The 19,948-nt window shown below is 44.3% G+C and overlaps 1 protein-coding gene across 8 annotated transcripts in view; it reads right to left on the bottom strand.

The window, feature by feature from the left end:
• ablim2 (actin binding LIM protein family, member 2) overlaps nucleotides 1-19,948 on the bottom strand; it is a 133,704-nt gene that overhangs the window by 90,638 nt on the left and 23,118 nt on the right. For 2 of the 8 annotated variants that reach the window (XM_055938951.1, XM_055938955.1), the window contains exon 1: nucleotides 8,227-9,005. The exons of 1 other annotated variant lie outside the window; for it this stretch is intronic. In XM_055938951.1, the coding sequence (XP_055794926.1) occupies nucleotides 8,227-8,242 (16 nt within the window). In that variant the 5' untranslated portion in view covers nucleotides 8,243-9,005. Of the gene's footprint in view, nucleotides 1-8,226; nucleotides 9,006-19,948 lie in introns of those variants that run through there. 5 more of the 8 variants (XM_055938956.1, XM_055938954.1, XM_055938953.1 and 2 more) reach the window with 4 other exon arrangements.

The following is a 19,948-nucleotide window of genomic DNA, read 5'->3' as shown; positions in this document are numbered from 1 at the left end:
GTCTCGGGACTCTCGGTCATATCTGTAAGATCTAGACTTGGAGGTAGAGCAATGAATTCTGATTCTGGGAATGTTTAAAGGGCATCTGGTGAGGTAAAAAACCTTTTTTCCCCCCAGGTTTATAGAGTAAGCGGAAGACCGGTTAAAAAACAGGGAGAGGTGAGTGTGTGAGGTAGTCTAAGACAAACAAGTCCTCGTGAATTTACAAAGAAACAGAGAGATTTTCACCTCCCACAAGGTTTCTCATATTTCATGTTCCAAATTCCTTGTCTTTGAATAAGGTTATGGCCTAGCAGAGTGACCCTAAAATCTGCTTTAAATTCAAATCCAGATTTCCAGATCAATTGCATTTTTATGGAGGTATCCATCTCTTACATGAAAGTATAACAGGAGGCATAAAATATTATCCAAATATCGAAGATATTCATCTCTATGACGATATTCCAACAATCTGACAGATATTAGAAGCCTGCTGCTTGTCAATGGGAAGCAGAAGTCTTTCTTAGTATAGTTTAAGCTACCAGTGTTCAGCATGTGAGTATGCTGCTTCCAATAAAGCCAAGAATTTGGGGGAAGTGAAGTCATGTGTCCTCATAAAATGGTCTGGGGCACTTCAAAAGGGCCTGAGTTGATTGTAACCATGTGGCACAGCCATGGTCCAGCCGAGACTATTCTATTGGAGGAAATGGGGGTCTGTCTCTGTCCCTCTCTCTCACACTCACTCACTCAGCCGGACCAGCATGCACTGCTCCTGGCACGCACCTGTTGAGGGGATCCTGTGTCGTTCACTTCCTGTCAGGACAATAAATAAGGCTTGGATGGATGGAGGGGTCCAAGATGATTTGTTAACCAGATGTTCCTATAGGGGGCAGTATCTCTTGTAAGGGGTACAGTAGCAGGTTAGGCCTAAAGCAGATACACTCTGAAGAGAACTCAACCACTGAAGGAGTGCTCTTGACACACAAGGAATACAATGTGCTATGAAGAGCTTCCACTCTGTGTGCCCATCCCATAACTCTCTCTTTCTCTCCCTCTCTCCTTTTTTTCTACCTCTCTTTCTCCGGAGCCCAGCGAATAGATGTTCAGGCAGTGTAGGCCTGGGCCACAGAAGACCTGCTCATCAATCACCTTGCTCTCACTCTGCTCCCTCGCTGACTGACACAAACCCACAGTGCCGCTCTCCCACTGCCAGAGAACAATCTGAGCTATGAACCACTACAGACCATGGGGCCCTGCCATCTAGGTCCCACACACACACACACATACACATACACATACACACACACAGGAATTTTTCCTTAGGTTAGTCGACAGCTACAGTATGTGAGCAGTCAGTGTGGTCCAGTTGGGCGGCCATCTTGGATTCCTCTTCCAGGACCCATGCTCCCCCGCCTAAAAATAGCCTGTTCCCTTAACCCACGGGGATTCCATGGTGCTCTGCAACATTCCAGGCAGGGTCCATCTGCGTGGCTGGCGGGGGTGGGAGATTAGAATGCTCGGGTTACCACCACCTCAGGGGTGTTTTTCTGGTAGACAACACGTTCGACTTTGGGATGTTGGCTATCGCAACCTCAAAGAGGATTTAGATCCTCTACATTTAGGAATGATTTATTCTAACATATCGACATCAGGGAGCCAGCCGGAGCCAGCCGGAGCCAGAAAAGTCCAGAGAAGCTGGCATGTGCAGCAGCAAGGATAGAGACAAGTGGCAGAATGCCAAAATGGCAGAGAGAGAGAGTTGCTGAAACTGAGGATGAAGAGCTTCTCTTCAGCTTGTGATATCATGCAGATCAACACAAATGATCACAATCAGATTTATTTATTTTTATATTTTACCCATTTTTTCTCCCCAATTTTGTGGTATCCAATTGGTAGTTACAGTCTTGTCTCATCGCTGCAACTCCCGTTTGGACTCGGGATTTGGACGAGAGCCGTGCGTCCTCCGAAACACAACCCAACCAAGCCACACTGCTTCTTGACACAATGCCCGCTTAACCCGGAAGCCAGCCTCACTAATGTGTCGGAGGAAACTCTGTACACCTGGCAACCGTGTCAGCGTGCATTGCACCCGGCCCGCCACAAGAGTCACTAATGCGCGATGGGACAAGGACATCCCTGCCGGCCAAACCCTCCCCTAACCCGGATGACACTGGGCCAATTGTGCGCCGCCCCATGGGTCTCCCGGTCGTGCCCGGCTGCGACAGAGCCCGGACTCGAACCCAGAAACTCTATTAACACAGCTAGCACTTCGATGCAGTGCCTTAGACCACTGCACCACTCGGGAGGCCTTCACAATCAGATTTATAATGGAAAATGTATAACGTAAAAACTACAGCTCAGGTTATGTGAGGTGACTGTCTTACAACCTCCCCATTGGTGCATTCCAGAAAGGTTGTCACAAGAGCAATGCAGGCTCACAGATACACCTGTGCTGTCATGCCTGGCATGATCTGATATGCATTTGACCTATGACCTAAAACCTCAAGGTCAAATACTACAGAGAGCTTTGGTCTCTGACCTTGTGTGGAAATTATCCCTAGAACTAATTAATTTTAAAGGTAGGTCATACAGAATCACCATAGACAAAGCAAGAGTGAGAGACATTGTGAAAGAGATTGCCAAGAGGATAGGGTCTCTCGGAAAGAGTCTCATACAAATTCTTCTAAATCCAATATTTCTCAATATTATTTGTGTTTCAGACCTTTTGATTCCCACCCTGCACATGGAAGATAAACTTTGACATTAATGTGAAGTCATGTGTTGCTGCAACATCAAATTACAATTTGTAAGGACGTCAATGTTGATGCCCTGAAGTCATTGACATATAAGTGCCATTCCATCTCACTGTCTCTCTCACCATGTCAAGTTCTCCCATGTCACCCCGCTCCTCCGCACACTCCACTGGCTTCCAGTCGAAGATCGTATGGAGACCATGGTGCTTCAGAGGAACTGACCTCCCTACCTTCAGGACATGCTCAAACCCTACACCCCAACCTGAGTACTCCGTTCTGCCACCTCTGGTCTCTTGGTCCTCCCACCCCTATGGGAGGGTAACTCCCGCTCAGCCCAGTCCAAGCTCTTCTCTGTCCTGGCACCCCAATGGTGGAACCAGCTTTCACCTGAATCTAGGAAAGCAGAGTCCCTGCCCATCTTCCGAAAACATCTAAACCCCTGTCTCTTTAAAGAGTATCTTAAATAATCCCACAGCAACCCCACCCTCGAGAACAACTATTATTAATATTTTGTGGTAATAAAGTTAATTTACAAAAATCTCTATTTAACAAACTATCTGATTAGCTAACATTAGCCAACTAGCTATACATTTAGCTTGCTATACGGCATTTTAAATTTGTATGAATTATAATTGATGTTGTTTCATGTTTTAGGGACTCCTGAGCAAACCAGCAAACCAGCCTGTCATCTTGTGAAACCCAGTGGGTGGAAACTGAATGTACAATTTAGTGAGCTTGCCTCGCTGTTCATTAAGACATATTTCAAAGTCAATCACTTGTTATTTTTCTTCATTGTAGTCCTGTTAATGTTAACGTTAGTGATTGAAGATATTGCCAATGCAGGTAACGTAGCTTGAAGAAGAACAGGAGAGCCTCACTCTAGGAGCCCAGATGCAATAATGTAATAACCTAATAACCAAGGTTTGGACAGACAAGCTGTCTCCATCAGGGTAACAGTCTAATAACCAAGCTGTCTTCATCAGGGTAACATAGTCTAATAACAAGCTGTCTTCATCAGGGTAACATATCCTAATAACAAGCTGTCTTCATCAGGGTAACATAGTCTAATAACAAGCTGTCTTCATCAGGGTAACAGTCTAATAACAAGCTGTCTTCATCAGGGTAACAGTCTAATAACAAGCTGTCTTCATCAGGGTAACATAGTCTAATAACAATCTGTCTTCATCAGGGTAACATAGTCTAATAACAAGCTGTCTTCATCAGGGTAACAGTCTAATAACAAGCTGTCTTCATCAGGGTAACATAGTCTAATAACAAGCTGTCTTCATCAGGGTAACATAGTCTAATAACAAGCTGTCTTCATCAGGGTAACATAGTCTAATAACAAGCTGTCTTCATCAGGGTAACATAGTCTAATAACAAGCTGTCTTCATCAGGGTAACAGTCTAATAACAAGCTGTCTTCATCAGGGTAACATAGTCTAATAACAAGCTGTCTTCATCAGGGTAACAGTCTAATAACAAGCTGTCTTCATCAGGGTAACATAGTCTAATAACAAGCTGTCTTCATCAGGGTAACATAGTCTAATAACAAGCTGTCTTCATCAGGGTAACAGTCTAATAACAAGTTGTCTTCATCAGGGTAACATAGCCTAATAACCAAGCTGTCTTCATCAGGGTAACATAGCCGTAGCCTACTCGTATCTTGCTTATGGTGTAGATAACGATACCTGTATGCTATGGATGGGGAGCTATGTAGCCGACCTGTGTACGTACCCTAAAACATTTGGTATAAATATTAGTTCAGAACAGTGGTTTTAATTGTTCTAGCTCCCTCCCTTCCTTCCTCACTCCCTCTCATGACTGAGCATGTAACGGGGTTAATATAACTGATTAGGACAGCTGCAGCTCAGTACTTGAGAACGACACTCAAATAGGAACCTCTTTAAATGGTGGTTTACATCTGAGACGTGACAGAATCAACACTGTATGAGTAGGCTTACGACATTAAGGTGTTACAGAGATATCAAAGCTTTGGCACAGTGGGTTCAGATCAGTGCAATGTTGAAGGGCACTCTTAGCCTATAAGCTATGTTGTCAGCCTATAGACTGTGTGTTACTAATACATGAGACCATTACTCAGCAATTTCACTTCAGTGGCAAATTGTGCAGCCATGACATTCTGAAGTGTGTATGTCAGTTGAATGTAAGGTAGAGGCTATAACAGTGTGTATGTCAGTTGAATGTAAGGTAGAGGCTATAACAGTGTGTATGTCAGTTGAATGTAAGGTAGAGGCTATAACAGTGTGTATGTCAGTTGAATGTAAGGTAGAGGCTATAACAGTGTGTATGTCAGTTGAATGTAAGGTAGAGGCTATAACAGTGTGTATGTCAGTTGAACGTAAGGTAGAGGCTATAACAGTGTGTATGTCAGTTGAACGTAAGGTAGAGGCTATAACAGTGTGTATGAAGTCAGTTGTAACAGTGTATAACAGTGTGGCGCCGGCTAGGACAAAGGCAAAGGTCAGAAGAGGAACGGAGGATGAGAGAAGAGGAGAAGTGATGCTCGTCTTGGCGTGGGTAATAAAAGGAACCAGACACAGACACCATGACGCAGACACCATGACGCAGACACCATGACGCAGACACCATGACGCAGACACCATGACGCAGACACCATGACGCAGACAGCATGACGCAGACACCATGACGCAGACACCATGACGCAGACAGCATGACGCAGACACCATGACGAAGACAGCATGACGCAGACACCATGACGCAGACAGCATGACGCAGACAGCATGACGCAGACAGCATGACGCAGACACCATGACGCAGACAGCATGACGCAGACAGCATGACGCAGACAGCATGACGCAGACAGCATGACGCAGACACCATGACGCAGACAGCATGACGCAGACAGCATGACGCAGACACCATGACGCAGACAGCATGACGCAGACACCATGACGCAGACAGCATGACGCAGACAGCATGACGCAGACACCATGACGCAGACACCATGACGCAGACAGCATGACGCAGACAGCATGACGCAGACACCATGACGCAGACAGCATGACGCAGACACCATGACGCAGACACCATGACGCAGACAGCATGACGCAGACACCATGACGCAGACACCATGACGCAGACACCATGACGCAGACACCATGACGCAGCATAAAATCAAAGCACAGACCTTGAGATGGTATTGGTGTGTGTGTGTGTGGGGGGGGGGACACACCTACTTTTGATTACTGTTTACAAGAGAGAGACAGAGGGGAAGAGAGAGAGAGAGAGACAGAGGAGAAGAGAGAGAGAGAGAGAGACAGAGGGGAAGGGAGGGTGAGAAAAACCCAATGCAAAGAGAAAGCCTATTTATTGAGAGAGGGGGAGAGAGAGACAGAGAAAGAGAGGGGGAGAGAGAGAGATAGACAGAGAGAGAGAGGGGAGAGAGAGACAGAGAGAGAGATAGACAGAGAGAGAGAGATTGACAGAGAGAGAGAGAGAGACAGAGAGAGAGAGAGAGACAGAGACAGAGACAGAGAGAGACAGAGACAGAGACAGAGAGAGAGAGAGAGAGAGAGAGAGAGAGAGAGAGAGAGAGAGAGAGAGAGAGAGAGAGAGAGAGGGGGGGGGGAGACAGAGAGAGAGGGGGAGAGAGAGACAGAGAGAGAGAGGGGAGAGAGAGGGAGAGAGAGAGAGAGAGGGGGATGAGAGAGAGGGGGAGAGAGAGGGGGAGAGAGATAGGGAGAGAGAGAGAGAGGGAGAGAGAGATAGGGAGAGAGAGAGAGAGGGAGAGAGAGAGATAGAGAGAGAGAGGGGAGAGAGGGAGAGAGATAGAGAGAGAGGGGGAGAGAGAGGGGAGAGAGGGAGAGAGATAGAGAGAGAGGGGGAGAGAGAGAGAGAGAGAGAGAGGCCTATGTTTGTGCTAACTGTTTGTGTATACCTGAACAACAAAACCTAGAATAAATATTCAGAATAACATTTGCGTGGCATATGACAGGCAGGTTTAACATCTAAAGAATATGACTGCGTAACTGTATTAAGTGCACATCATTACACCTGAAGAATATGACTGCGTAACTGTTTTAAGTGCACATCATTAAGTACTCCTTGTAACAATGGAGAATCTTTTTAATTTACTTCCATTGTCCTTCAAGAATGTGAATCTCCTCTCTACTTCAGTTGGCTCCTAAATCATGCACCTTAGTTGGAGGCGCTGCTTTTCATCTCCTCTGATGAAAGAACAGGACAGATGAAAGCAAAGCCTCAGTGAGAGTCCAACATAATGCTTTCCCTTATGCTGCATTTTCAGATCCATACCTGCAGAAGGAGAGGATGTTAAGAAGAGGACATTTAACACTTTAGAGATGCACTTTGGGAAGGGGGTCAAAGTGACCAATAGGGAGGAGGGATGCAGGCTTGTCTGTTCCTCACGCATGACTGACAGACAGACAGCAGGGTTTGTTTACAGGAGGAATGAAAGGCGTCACTGTGACTGCTAGAGCTAGCTAACCATTACATCACAACCAGCCTGGATACACTGCCTTTGTGTGTGTGTGTGTGTACGCGCGTGTGTGTGTGCGTGTGCGTGTGCGCGTGCGCGTGCGCGTGCGTGTGTGTGTGTCAGCGCTGCGTGGGTGACGCCTATCCATCCCAAACAGAATAGCTTCAAAGCCGAGCGCCGTCCCATCGTGATCTTACTGAGTGTCCACACCAACTGTTCATTTAAAGTATGTCCATATAGCTGCCCCTGCGTGGCAGACACTGCTGGGAAGATGCTTTTCTATTTGCTGAGACAGTATGGAGTCCCAATGTGTCACTACATAATATCAGAGAAGAAGGACATGGGCAGAAGGTGTCAAGACATCTGTTACAGAATCCCACTGTGCATAATGCTGCTATAACACATACACACCAATGCATGTGTATGTATACGGTCAAGTACACACATAACAAAATAGCTGATTATTTTCCAATTTGAGACAGATTGGCCGTCTGTCATTGGTTCCATGCCCGAATGGCCAGCCAAGCAGGCGTCTTGTGTCAGTCAGGCAGGTGCTCAAGAGGACCGTTCTGCCCGACTGGGACTTTATGGAGTGTTGCAGCATGCCATTCTGGCACATGATCAGTCATACACCGAGATGTTGTTGTTTGTTTCTGTTATTAGAACATTGGGCTAATGTCAATTTCATTGGGATTACGTAACACAAAAAGGCACTTTTTCTATTCAGAATATGACAATTATGTAATCATATCAAATTATGGAATTAACTATATTTATTTAAAAGTAGTCCTACGAGATTCTGTACGTCTTATTGGGCAGAATACCGCACAAGCAGATCTTATCTGTACAAATACAAGTCAATGAACCAACCCTCAACTGCCTTTCAACTTGACGCACACTGCGCTGAAGGCTACAGTCTACTGCCCATCGAGAAGCGTCTTTGTCCAATTACCGACTCATGCTCTCTACAAAGTAAACATACGTTTTGAAGCAGAAAACGAAACGACATTACCTTTTTCCTCCGGCATTTTCGCTCTATCAGTGTCCCTTCTCAACTGTAATATATATATATATATCCGTTACAAATAAAGAGCAGTATTTATTATCCTAATATTCAACGTCTTTCTGTTGTTCTGCGGTGTTGTATATCCTCCAAATGTATCCTTTTCCGAAGAGTGTGGTTTGAAAGAGCGCAAAAGCTGCGGGAGCGAGCGCTCTTTCCGGTATCTTTGGAATGAGCGGCAGCAGGTCATATGATTCCCGAAAGCCTCTCTCGGGTAGCTTACAAGCAGCTCAGGCTGAGTTATAGTTAAGGGATTGCAGCTTTCTAATATAAATAGAATCTTCTGGCCCTAAAAGATGACACCACCTCTCAGAAATCTCTCACAGGGCGTTTACCGCACCAGACCACTGCACAGCGGCGCGGATAATGGATACACCTTCTCGTACGTACGCACAGGTTTCTTCCAGATGAGAACACGCCAAAAACGAAGCTTTGCAAAAACAGAAAAACAACATAAAAACCTATTGTAAATGAATAAAATGTGTAATATCCTTTGATAAAAAACTGACGCGTTATACTTCCTTTTGAGCAAATGCACACTATGTGAGAGGAAAACACGTTGCAAAATGAATGTTATGAGAGCACTAGCTAGTACTTTTCCCCTCTCTTAGTGTTGTCAATAATTAAAGAGCCTGCAGTAGCAGTACACTGGATACTCATGTAAAAGGCATCTGAATGCCGGGAAATGGGAATAAAGGGGTCCGGAGTGGAGAGGGACAGCTAGCATCATTATCTCTGGTTATGTAATCAGAGCCTCCTATTGTAGCAGCATTACTGTAGCATACAGCGAATCCCAGTACAACTATCATTTAGCATAATTTTCGTGGCATAATTTATCCTGTTCATTCCATTTGGGACAAGATAGTTCCTGGAAACCTGTATCGTCGGATGTATTGGCGTATCCGTACTGTATAAACCAAATCACTGCACAAAGACACATTGAGAGAAGCCCAGTACAGGACACCACTTCCCAGTGAGAGCCATTAGCATGTAAATATACGTCGCAGTTTGAAACTCAAGCGTCTTTGAGGCAGAGTAGAGCACAGACCTATTTTATCAGCTACATGTGTCTGTCTGGGTGGCCGGTGGTTACGGGAATAGCTCGCATTTTATCATCAGCGCTCCATTCTGAAGGTCACACATGAAAAGAAATTGGCAGTAATGAAAGTCTGGAATATGAATAATGATCATGACAGACGGAGGAGACATTTATGAGACGCCTAACTTCATCCGGGCTATTTAATTAAAATACCTCAGTTGATTTAAAAGGACAACGTTATCGCTCGCTATCTGCCTGCCTGTCTACGAGTCTGTCTGTCTGAAATAGTCCCCCCCCCCCCCCAAGGATTGGACTGTGACAAGATGAAAAGGACAGTGCACTTCAACAGCCAATGTATTATTCACGCTCTGTCTTGGTATAACGTTCAACCCTCAAACTTCGCACATTCCTTTCCACTGACATCTACCAACATCCTGGTGAACAATTTCAAAGTGAAACGCTTCCAAGCCTGTTATTTGGGGAATGCGAATCTGAGCCGCCTTGTTAAAGTGTTGCAGAGATCCTTTAATAAACTTCTATCAATGTACTGCAATATAGTGGTCAGCCTTTCGAGAGAGAGACAGAGAGAGAGAGAGACAGAGAGACAGAGAGAGAGAGAGACAGAGAGAGAGACAGAGAAAGAGACAGAGACAGAGAGAGAGAGAGAGAGAGAGAGAGAGAGAGAGAGAGAGAGAGAGAGAGACAGAGAGAGAGACAGAGAAAGAGACAGAGACAGAGAGAGAGAGAGAGAGTGTGTCAGAAAATAGGAAAAAGTGGGTGGTGCAAGAGCAAGGCTAACAAATGAATTACATCATTCATCACACATTAAAGTGTATCTGTATCGAGGTCATATGTAGGTCATCTTAAGGTTTGCTTGTGATGCTTTTGTATTCAGAGCTCCAGGAAGCTATTCATCAAACTGAAGAGGACCACATGATCCAGGAGAGTCATAGTCATCTAATCGCCATCTGCTATCTGCAATTCGGCACTAATCAAACTACATCACAATGCTATGGGCAGATGGGAACAGCAACAGTGAGTGCATAACACTGCCTTGCAGTGGCGTAACATGGAGCACATTTGGTTGTCGTCCTGTAGACCACATTGAAGCAATGATGTTGGCAATGCTGCATGACATATCAGACCTATAATACTGAGATGAGAGGTGATAACAGAGGGTTATTATACATCCAACTCATGTGTGGGGACAGTAGGGCAAGCACACCCACACACACACACACACACACACCCACACACACCCCCCCACACACACACACACCCCCCCCCCCACACACACACACACACACACACACACACACACCCACACACACACACACACACACACACACACACACACACACACGTGTTCACCTAAAGCTATTGATGCTCTTTTTGATGGTTTAAATGTCATTGAGCCCAAGGCCTCTTCTTCAAGGGAGCCCTGCACGTACATAAATAAATCATACACATTTACAACATTTATAAATACAACGCAATAAACACATACAATGTTAACAAGCAATTGGAGAAAAGCAATCCCATCCCTCAACATAGAGGTCCTTCATCAACAACCTGAACTGTCCTAGAGGTAACAGAGCATCCACGTGCAGAGAACTCTGCAGATCAGTCTATCATTCTATTGGATCGGACCCTTCTAGCAGGCCTCTACAGTACGACGATGGCTACTCCCACAAGCCTACCCATGGCGTCTCAATAGGCTGGAGGCCAGTCATTCACACACTGATGATCATAACAAGTTCTGACTCAAGGACCTTGAAGGGCCAGGTTCTCACATTCCAGTACTGTAGTACAGAAAAGCATTGAATCATTTAAGTTATATATTTATCCTATTGATTATTTCTGTAGGTGAAATAACTAACGAGCTAATTAATGATCTTCTATACAGCACTAATAATCTCACAAGAATCTCTCTCTCTCCCTCTGTCATTGTGGTGCTGAGATGGCTCTATGATGGAAAGGATCCCAGTGTTGGTCCGGAGAGTGGAGACGATGTAAACCTTTCATTCTAGTCTTCTGTGTGACTCAGCAGACACCACTGGGTCTTCATTGCAAATGAACCAGCAATGAAAAAGTATTCTCTCTGTCTGACGCCACACTATGGTTCAGCAGCACTATGTTAGGGTTACTTAACCTTTAACCTCTAGACAAGTCAGTTAAGAACAAATTATTATTTACAATGACGGCCTACCCCGGCCAAACCCTAACCCGGACGATGCCGGGCCAATTGTGCACTGCCCTATGGTACTCCCTATCACGGCCGGTTGCGATACAGCCTAAAATCGAACCAGGATCTGTAGTAACGCCTCTAACAATGAGATGCAGTGCCTTAGACCGCTGCGCCACTCAGGGCTCTCCCATGACGTACCTCATCAACCAAGACATTTATAACATGATTAAAGGATGATTTAAAAAAAGTCTGATAATAACAAACATGATATGAAAATGTCTCTGATTTGTACTTTGACCATATTCTACAAGGACTTTGTTTGTTATGCTGTACTATTTCAGTAAAATACAAGCATTTTGGCCCTCAACCGATACAGAGTTACCTCAGACTCAATGACAATAATGTTGTCCAGCGTCTGGTCTGCTTCGATTTGAAACTCTTCCAATAACCTCCATATACAGCAGTACCAGAAATGGACACCTGAAGGACACCTTTGTAGGACTGCTGGGAGAGTTGGAGGTAGTTAAAAGGTAACAATCAAATTCCAACCTGTATTTCTGACCAGAGAGAGTATTAGCATCCCATTACAATACATTTAGGGAAAGGGGGATACCTAGTCAGTTGTCCAACTGAATGTATCTTCCGCATTTAACCCAACCCTGCTCTGAATCAGAGAGGTGCGGGGGGCTGCCTTAATCGACATCCATGTCTTCAGCGCCCGGGGAACATTGGTTAACTGCCTTGCTCAGGGGTTGAACGACAGATTTTTCTGACCTTCTGGTTACTGGGCCAATCCTCTAACCACTAGGCTACCTTACATTACAATACAATACATTACAATACAATACATTACAATACATTACATTACAATACATTACAATACATTACAATACATTACATTACAATACATTACAATACAAAGGTTCTCTGTTTTTGAGTATTCAAATCCTTTTCTCCGATTCTAAATCAGGGCTGCCCAATCCTGGTCCTGGACAGCTGAAACACATCTGGGTTTTGTTTCTACTTGGTAGTTAATTACAGTCACCTGGTGTCCCAGGTCTGAATTAGTCTCTGATTGGAAGGAGAGAATTAAAAGCGGAAGTGTTTTGGCCCTCCAGTACCAGGATTGGGCAGCCCTGGTCTAAATCAGGAATGGTCAACTCCAGTCCTCTGGGATGGAGTGATGTCATACCCTCCCCCCATCCCTACCAACCACAGCTGATTAAACTAATTACATTCTAAACTGAAGATCCTGATTGGTTGATTATTGGAGCCAGGTGTGTTAGCTGGGGGAAAAGTGTGACACCAATCAGGCCCCCGAGGACTGGAGTTGCCCACCCCTTTTCTAAATAGATGAAAGATGGTGCTGGACACAGAGAAGTAAAACGTCTGTTGTAGAGGAATAATTCACTGGTCTACAGCTATGTTCCCATCCAATTAGCGACAGATTTTCATGTGAATATTCTAGAAATATGCACATTTTCCCCACCAGTGGTGTGTTTCCACCAAACTGACTTGTTGCAGATAAAAGTGTGTGTGTGATGACGTAGTGCACAAAATGTGTGTGTGATGACGTAGTGCACACAAAATGTGTGTGTGATGACGTAGTGCACAAAATGTGTGTGTGATGACGTAGTGCACAAAATGTGTGTGTGATGACGTAGTGCACACAAAGTGTGTGTGTGATGACGTAGTGCACACAAAATGTGTGTGTGATGACGTAGTGCACACAAAATGTACTTTCTCACCTACGTTTTCATGTAAGCGAATAAAAACTGAATGTTCAATATGCTTCCATGGCATTATCATCTCGACTGCAAGTTCTGTCACAAAAACTGCTGCGTTAAATAGACTAGTCTGGTGTTGACATGTGCTCTGTAGCCAACAGCTGGCAGATACGGTGCGGGTAGGCTAGTCTACATGATGACATTATTATGGATAAGAGAGAGAATATTTTGATTTGTCAAACGGCAGTCAAGCATTAATCATCATGTCACCAGAATAAGACCCTGGATATTTATTAGAAAGCAGCATCAAGCTCCACACCTAGCAATTCCTCATCATAAATGATTTCATCTGTAGCCTAATAAACAGCATGGTTTCCTGAGTGGTAGTGGGAGGACCACACCCCATATCATCTCCAACTTTACTTCAATATGATAGTTATTATATCCATTTTTGTTCATAAAGGCGTTTCCACCGCAATTTCTCACATAATTAATTTTACAGACACCAACAAAAATCTCACCATTTCGAACACACAAATGATATGTCAGCATAAAAATAAATAAAACTTCCTGTTTCCATCACAGCTGTCGTGATGTATTTTATATGCTATGACTTTACTTGCATAAAAACTGTGGATGGAAATTGTAGTTAGTGTCTCTCTCTTTCCCCCATCTTCTCCTCTCTCTCTCCTCCCCTCTGTTCTCTTTCCCTCTGTTCTCCTCCCCTCTCTTCTCCTCCCCTCTGTTCTCCTCCCCTCTCTTCTCCTCCCCTCTCTTCTCCTCCCCTATCTCTCTCTATACTCAGAGTAGTTTCAGGGGTCCAGACAGATTTTGGGGGGCTGCAGAAGGCTGTTGTCAGACTAATCAGTCATCCTGAACATGGTTTGTTAGCATGGTAGAGGGAGAGAGGGAGAGAGAGAGAGAGGGGTAGACCGTTTCCTGGGAGGGAGGGAGGGAGGGAGGGGGGGAGGGAGGGAGGGAGGGAGGGAGGGAGGGAGCTGTATATAGAGCAGGAAGAGGAGGAGCAGGAAGTGAAAGAACGGGTGGCAGCCTAACTAGAAAGAGGAAAGAACTGCATTGTGTATAGAAGAGAATGAGCTGTAGAGTACATATAGAGCAGGAAGAGGAAGATGGAAAGAACACAAAGTTACTATGGAGTCATTCTTAGAATGCCATACAATAGGAGGATTGTTCACTAAGAGCAGAGAACCCTTCACCTTGACCTCTAAAACTTAACTCGTATTCCTACTGTAACCTCAGCTGATAAGGATGCAAAATCACGCACAGGATTAATCAGTGCTTTCCCACTGGGGTAATTCATACGGCACACTGGGCCTCTGGGGTTATAAAACATACTGTTAATGGAGGAATGCAGGCGTGACTAGTTATCATAAAAAACCCACTTCAAAGGATCCAGGCAGTGATTTATCCCCATATAACTCATGAGAATGTTGGGATTTAGGGATACTGGGATGGGGGACGGAGGACGGGGGATGGGGACGGAGGACGGGGGACGGGGGACAGAGGACGGGGGATGGGGACGGAGGACGGGGGATGGGGACGGAGGACGGGGGATGGGGACGGAGGATGGGGGATGGGGACGGAGGACGGGGGATGGGGACGGAGGACGGGGGATGGGGACAGAGGACGGGGGATGGGGACGGAGGACGGGGGATGAGGACGGGGGACGGGGGACAGAGGACGGGGGATGGATGAGTACCAATCCCACAAGGGGGACCAAACACACACGTAATGTGGGCTCCAGTTCTCAAGAGAGAGGGTGTGTGTGACAGTGTGTGTGGTGTGCAAATCTGAGTGTGAGTAGAGAGGGGTAAGTGGGGAGGGGTGAGTAGAGAGGGGTAAGTGGGGAGGGGGGAGTGGAGAGGGGTTATTGGAGAGTGCTGAGTGGAGAGGGATGTGGAGAGGGGTGAGTAGAGAGGGATGTGGAGAGGGGTGAGTAGAGAGGGATGTGGAGAGGGGTGAGTGGAGAGGGATGTGGAGAGGGGTGAGTAGAGAGGGATGTGGAGAGGGGTGAGTAGAGAGGGATGTGCTCACTACTATCTATTCTCTACTCTCTATTCTCTACTCTCTATTCTCTACTCTCTATTCTCTACTCTCTATTCTCTACTCTATTCTCTACTCTCTATTCTCTACTCTCAATTCTCTACTCTACTCTCTATTCTCTACTCTCTATTCTCTACTCTCTATTCTCTACTCTATTCTCTACTCTCTATTCTCTACTCTCTATTCTCTACTCTCTATTTTCTACTCTCTACTCTACTCTCTATTCTCTACTCTCTATTCTCTACTCTCTATTCTCTACTCTATTCTCTACTCTCTATTCTCTACTCTCTATTCTCTACTCTACTCTCTACTCTCTAATCTCTACTCTCTATTCTCTACTCTATTCTATACTCTCTATTCTCTACTCTATTCTCTACTCTCTATTCTCTACTCTCTCTGCTCTCTGCACTCTACTCTCTACTCTCTATTCTCTACTCTCTATTCTCTACTCTACTCTCTATTCTCTACTCTCTACTCTATTCTCTACTCTCTATTCTCTACTCTCTATTCTCTACTCTCTACTCTATATTCTCTACTCTCTACTCTACTCTCTACTCTCTACTCTCTATTCTCTACTCTATTCTCTACTCTCTATTCTCTACTCTCTATTCTCTACTCTCTATTCTCTACTCTCTACTCTCTACTCTCTCTATTCTCTGCTCTCTGCTCTCTACTCTCTATTCTCTACTCTCTATTCTCTACTCTCTACTCTCTCTGCACTCTACTATCTACTCTCTACTCTCTCTATTCTATGCTCTCTGCTCTCTACTCTTTATTTTCTACTCTCTATTCTCTACTCTCTCTGCTCTCTGCACTCTGCACTCTAATCTCTGCACTCTACTCTCTATTCTCTACTCTCTACTCTCTATTCTCTACTCTCTACTCTCTCTGCACTCTACTCTCTACTCTCTATTCTCTACTCTCTACTCTCTCTGCTCTCTGCACTCTACTCTCTATTCTCTACTCTCTACTCTCTATTCTCTACTCTCTCTGCTCTCTGCTCTCTACTCTCTATTCTCTACTCTCTCTACTCTCTATTCTCTACTCTCTCTGCTCTCTGCACTCTACTCTCTACTCTCTCTGCTCTCTGCTCTCTACTCTCTACTCTCTATTCTCTACTCTCTACACTCTCTACTCTCTATTCTCTACTCTCTACTCTCTATTCTCTACTCTCTACTCTCTATTCTCTACTCTCTACTCTCTATTCTCTACTCTATTCTCTACTCTCTATTCTCTACTCTCTATTCTCTGCTCTCTATTCTCTGCTCTCTACTCTCTCTGCTCTCTGCACTCTACTCTCTACTCTCTATTCTCTACTCTCTATTCTCTATTCTCTACTCTCTATTCTCTACTCTCTATTCTCTATTCTCTAATCTCTACTCTCTATTCTCTACACTCTACTCTCTATTCTCTACTCTCTACTCTCTATTCTCTATTCTCTACTCTACTCTCTACTCTCTACTCTCTATTCTCTACTCTCTACTCTCTATTCTCTATTCTCTACTCTCTACTCTCTACTCTCTATTCTCTACTCTCTATTCTCTATTCTCTACTCTCTACTCTCTACTCTCTCTGTTCTCTGTTCTCTGCTCTCTGCTCTCTACTCTCTGTTCTCTACTCTCTATTCTCTACTCTCTCTGTTCTCTACTCTCTGCACTCTACTCTCTATTCTCTACTCTCTATTCTCTACTCTCTATTCTCTACTCTCTATTCTCTACTCTCTACTCTCTCTGCACTCTACTCTCTACTCTCTATTCTCTACTCTCTCTGCTTTCTACTCTCTATTCTCTACTCTCTACTCTCTACTCTCTCTGCTCTCTGCAATCTACTCTCTACTCTCTATTCTACTCTCTACTCTCTATTATGTACTCTGCTCTCTACTATCTACTCCCTATTCTCTACTCTCTATTCTCTACTCTCTATTCTCTATTCTCTACTCTACTCTCTACTCTCTATTCTCTACTCTACTCTCTACTCTCTATTCTCTACTCTACTCTCTACTCTCTATTCTCTACTCTCTATTCTCTACTCTCTATTCTCTACTCTCTATTCTCTACTCTCTACTCTCTATTCTCTACTCTCTATTCTCTACCCTCTATTCTCTACTCTCTCTGCTCTCTGCACTCTACTCTCTGCTCTCTATTCTCTACTCTCTACTCTCTACTCTCTCTGTTCTCTACTCTCTGCTCTCTGTGCTCTACTCTCTATTCTCTACTCTCTCTGTTCTCTACTCTCTGCACTCTACTCTCTATTCTCTACTCTCTCTGCTCTCTGCACTCTGCACTCTAATCTCTGCACTCTACTCTCTATTCTCTACTCTCTACTCTCTATTCTCTACTCTCTACTCTCTCTGCACTCTACTCTCTACTCTCTATTCTCTACTCTCTACTCTCTCTGCTCTCTGCACTCTACTCTCTATTCTCTACTCTCTACTCTCTATTCTCTACTCTCTCTGCTCTCTGCTCTCTACTCTCTATTCTCTACTCTCTCTACTCTCTATTCTCTACTCTCTCTGCTCTCTGCACTCTACTCTCTACTCTCTCTGCTCTCTGCTCTCTACTCTCTACTCTCTATTCTCTACTCTCTACACTCTCTATTCTCTACTCTCTACTCTCTATTCTCTACTCTCTACTCTCTATTCTCTACTCTCTACTCTCTACTCTCTACTCTCTATTCTCTACTCTATTCTCTACTCTCTATTCTCTACTCTCTATTCTCTGCTCTCTATTCTCTGCTCTCTACTCTCTCTGCTCTCTGCACTCTACTCTCTACTCTCTATTCTCTACTCTCTATTCTCTACTCTCTATTCTCTACTCTCTATTCTCTATTCTCTAATCTCTACTCTCTATTCTCTACACTCTACTCTCTATTCTCTACTCTCTACTCTCTATTCTCTATTCTCTACTCTACTCTCTACTCTCTACTCTCTATTCTCTATTCTCTACTCTCTACTCTCTATTCTCTATTCTCTACTCTCTACTCTCTACTCTCTATTCTCTACTCTCTATTCTCTATTCTCTACTCTCTACTCTCTACTCTCTCTGTTCTCTGTTCTCTGCTCTCTGCTCTCTACTCTCTGTTCTCTACTCTCTATTCTCTACTCTCTCTGTTCTCTACTCTCTGCACTCTACTCTCTATTCTCTACTCTCTATTCTCTACTCTCTATTCTCTACTCTCTATTCTCTACTCTCTACTCTCTCTGCACTCTACTCTCTACTCTCTATTCTCTACTCTCTCTGCTTTCTACTCTCTATTCTCTACTCTCTACTCTCTACTCTCTCTGCTCTCTGCAATCTACTCTCTACTCTCTATTCTACTCTCTACTCTCTATTATGTACTCTGCTCTCTACTATCTACTCCCTATTCTCTACTCTCTATTCTCTACTCTCTATTCTCTATTCTCTACTCTACTCTCTACTCTCTATTCTCTACTCTACTCTCTACTCTCTATTCTCTACTCTACTCTCTACTCTCTATTCTCTACTCTCTATTCTCTACTCTCTATTCTCTACTCTCTATTCTCTACTCTCTACTCTCTATTCTCTACTCTCTATTCTCTACCCTCTATTCTCTACTCTCTCTGCTCTCTGCACTCTACTCTCTGCTCTCTATTCTCTACTCTCTACTCTCTACTCTCTCTGTTCTCTACTCTCTGCTCTCTGTGCTCTACTCTCTATTCTCTACTCTCTCTGTTCTCTACTCTCTGCACTCTACTCTCTATTCTCTACTCTCTCTGCTCTCTGCACTCTACTCTCTGCTCTCTACTCTCTACTCTCTATTCTCTACTCTCTACTCTCTATTCTCTACTCTCTACTCTTTCTGCACTCTACTCTCTATTCTCTACTCTCTACTCTCTCTGCTCTCTACTCTCTACTCTCTATTCTCTACTCTCTATTCTCTACTCTCTATTCTCTACTCTCTACTCTCTATTCTCTACTCTCTATTCTCTACTCTACTCTCTACTCTCTATTCTCTACTCTACACTCTAGTCTCTACTCTCTATTCTCTACTCTATTCTCTACTCTCTACTCTCTACTCTCTATTCTCTACTCTCTATTCTCTACTCTCTACTCTCTACTCTCTCTGCACTCTATTCTCTACTCTCTATTCTCTACTCTCTCTATTCTCTACTCTCTCTGTTCTCTACTCTCTGCTCTCTGCTCTCTACTCTCTGTTCTCTACTCTCTATTCTCTACTCTCTCTGTTCTCTACTCTCTGCACTCTACTCTCTATTCTCTACTCTCTCTGCTCTCTGCACTCTACTCTCTGCTCTCTACTCTCTACTCTCTATTCTCTACTCTCTACTCTCTCTGCACTCTACTCTCTATTCTCTACTCTCTACTCTCTACTCTCTCTGCTCTCTACTCTCTACTCTCTATTCTCTATTCTCTACTCTCTATTCTCTACTCTCTACTCTCTATTCTCTACTCTCTATTCTCTACTCTACTCTCTACTCTCTATTCTCTACTCTACACTCTAGTCTCTACTCTCTATTCTCTACTCTATTCTCTACTCTCTACTCTCTCTGCTCTCTGCACTCTACTCTCTACTCTCTATTCTCTACTCTCTATTTTCTACTCTCTACTCTCTACTCTCTCTGCTCTCTGCACTCTATTCTCTATTCTCTATTCTCTACTCTCTCTACTCTCTACT

The sequence above is a fragment of the Salvelinus fontinalis genome, chromosome 11 (assembly GCF_029448725.1).
Source record: "Salvelinus fontinalis isolate EN_2023a chromosome 11, ASM2944872v1, whole genome shotgun sequence".
NCBI lineage: Eukaryota > Metazoa > Chordata > Actinopteri > Salmoniformes > Salmonidae > Salvelinus > Salvelinus fontinalis.
The sequence above is the reverse complement of the archived record's forward strand: the minus strand, read 5'-3'. Positions and strand labels throughout refer to the sequence as shown.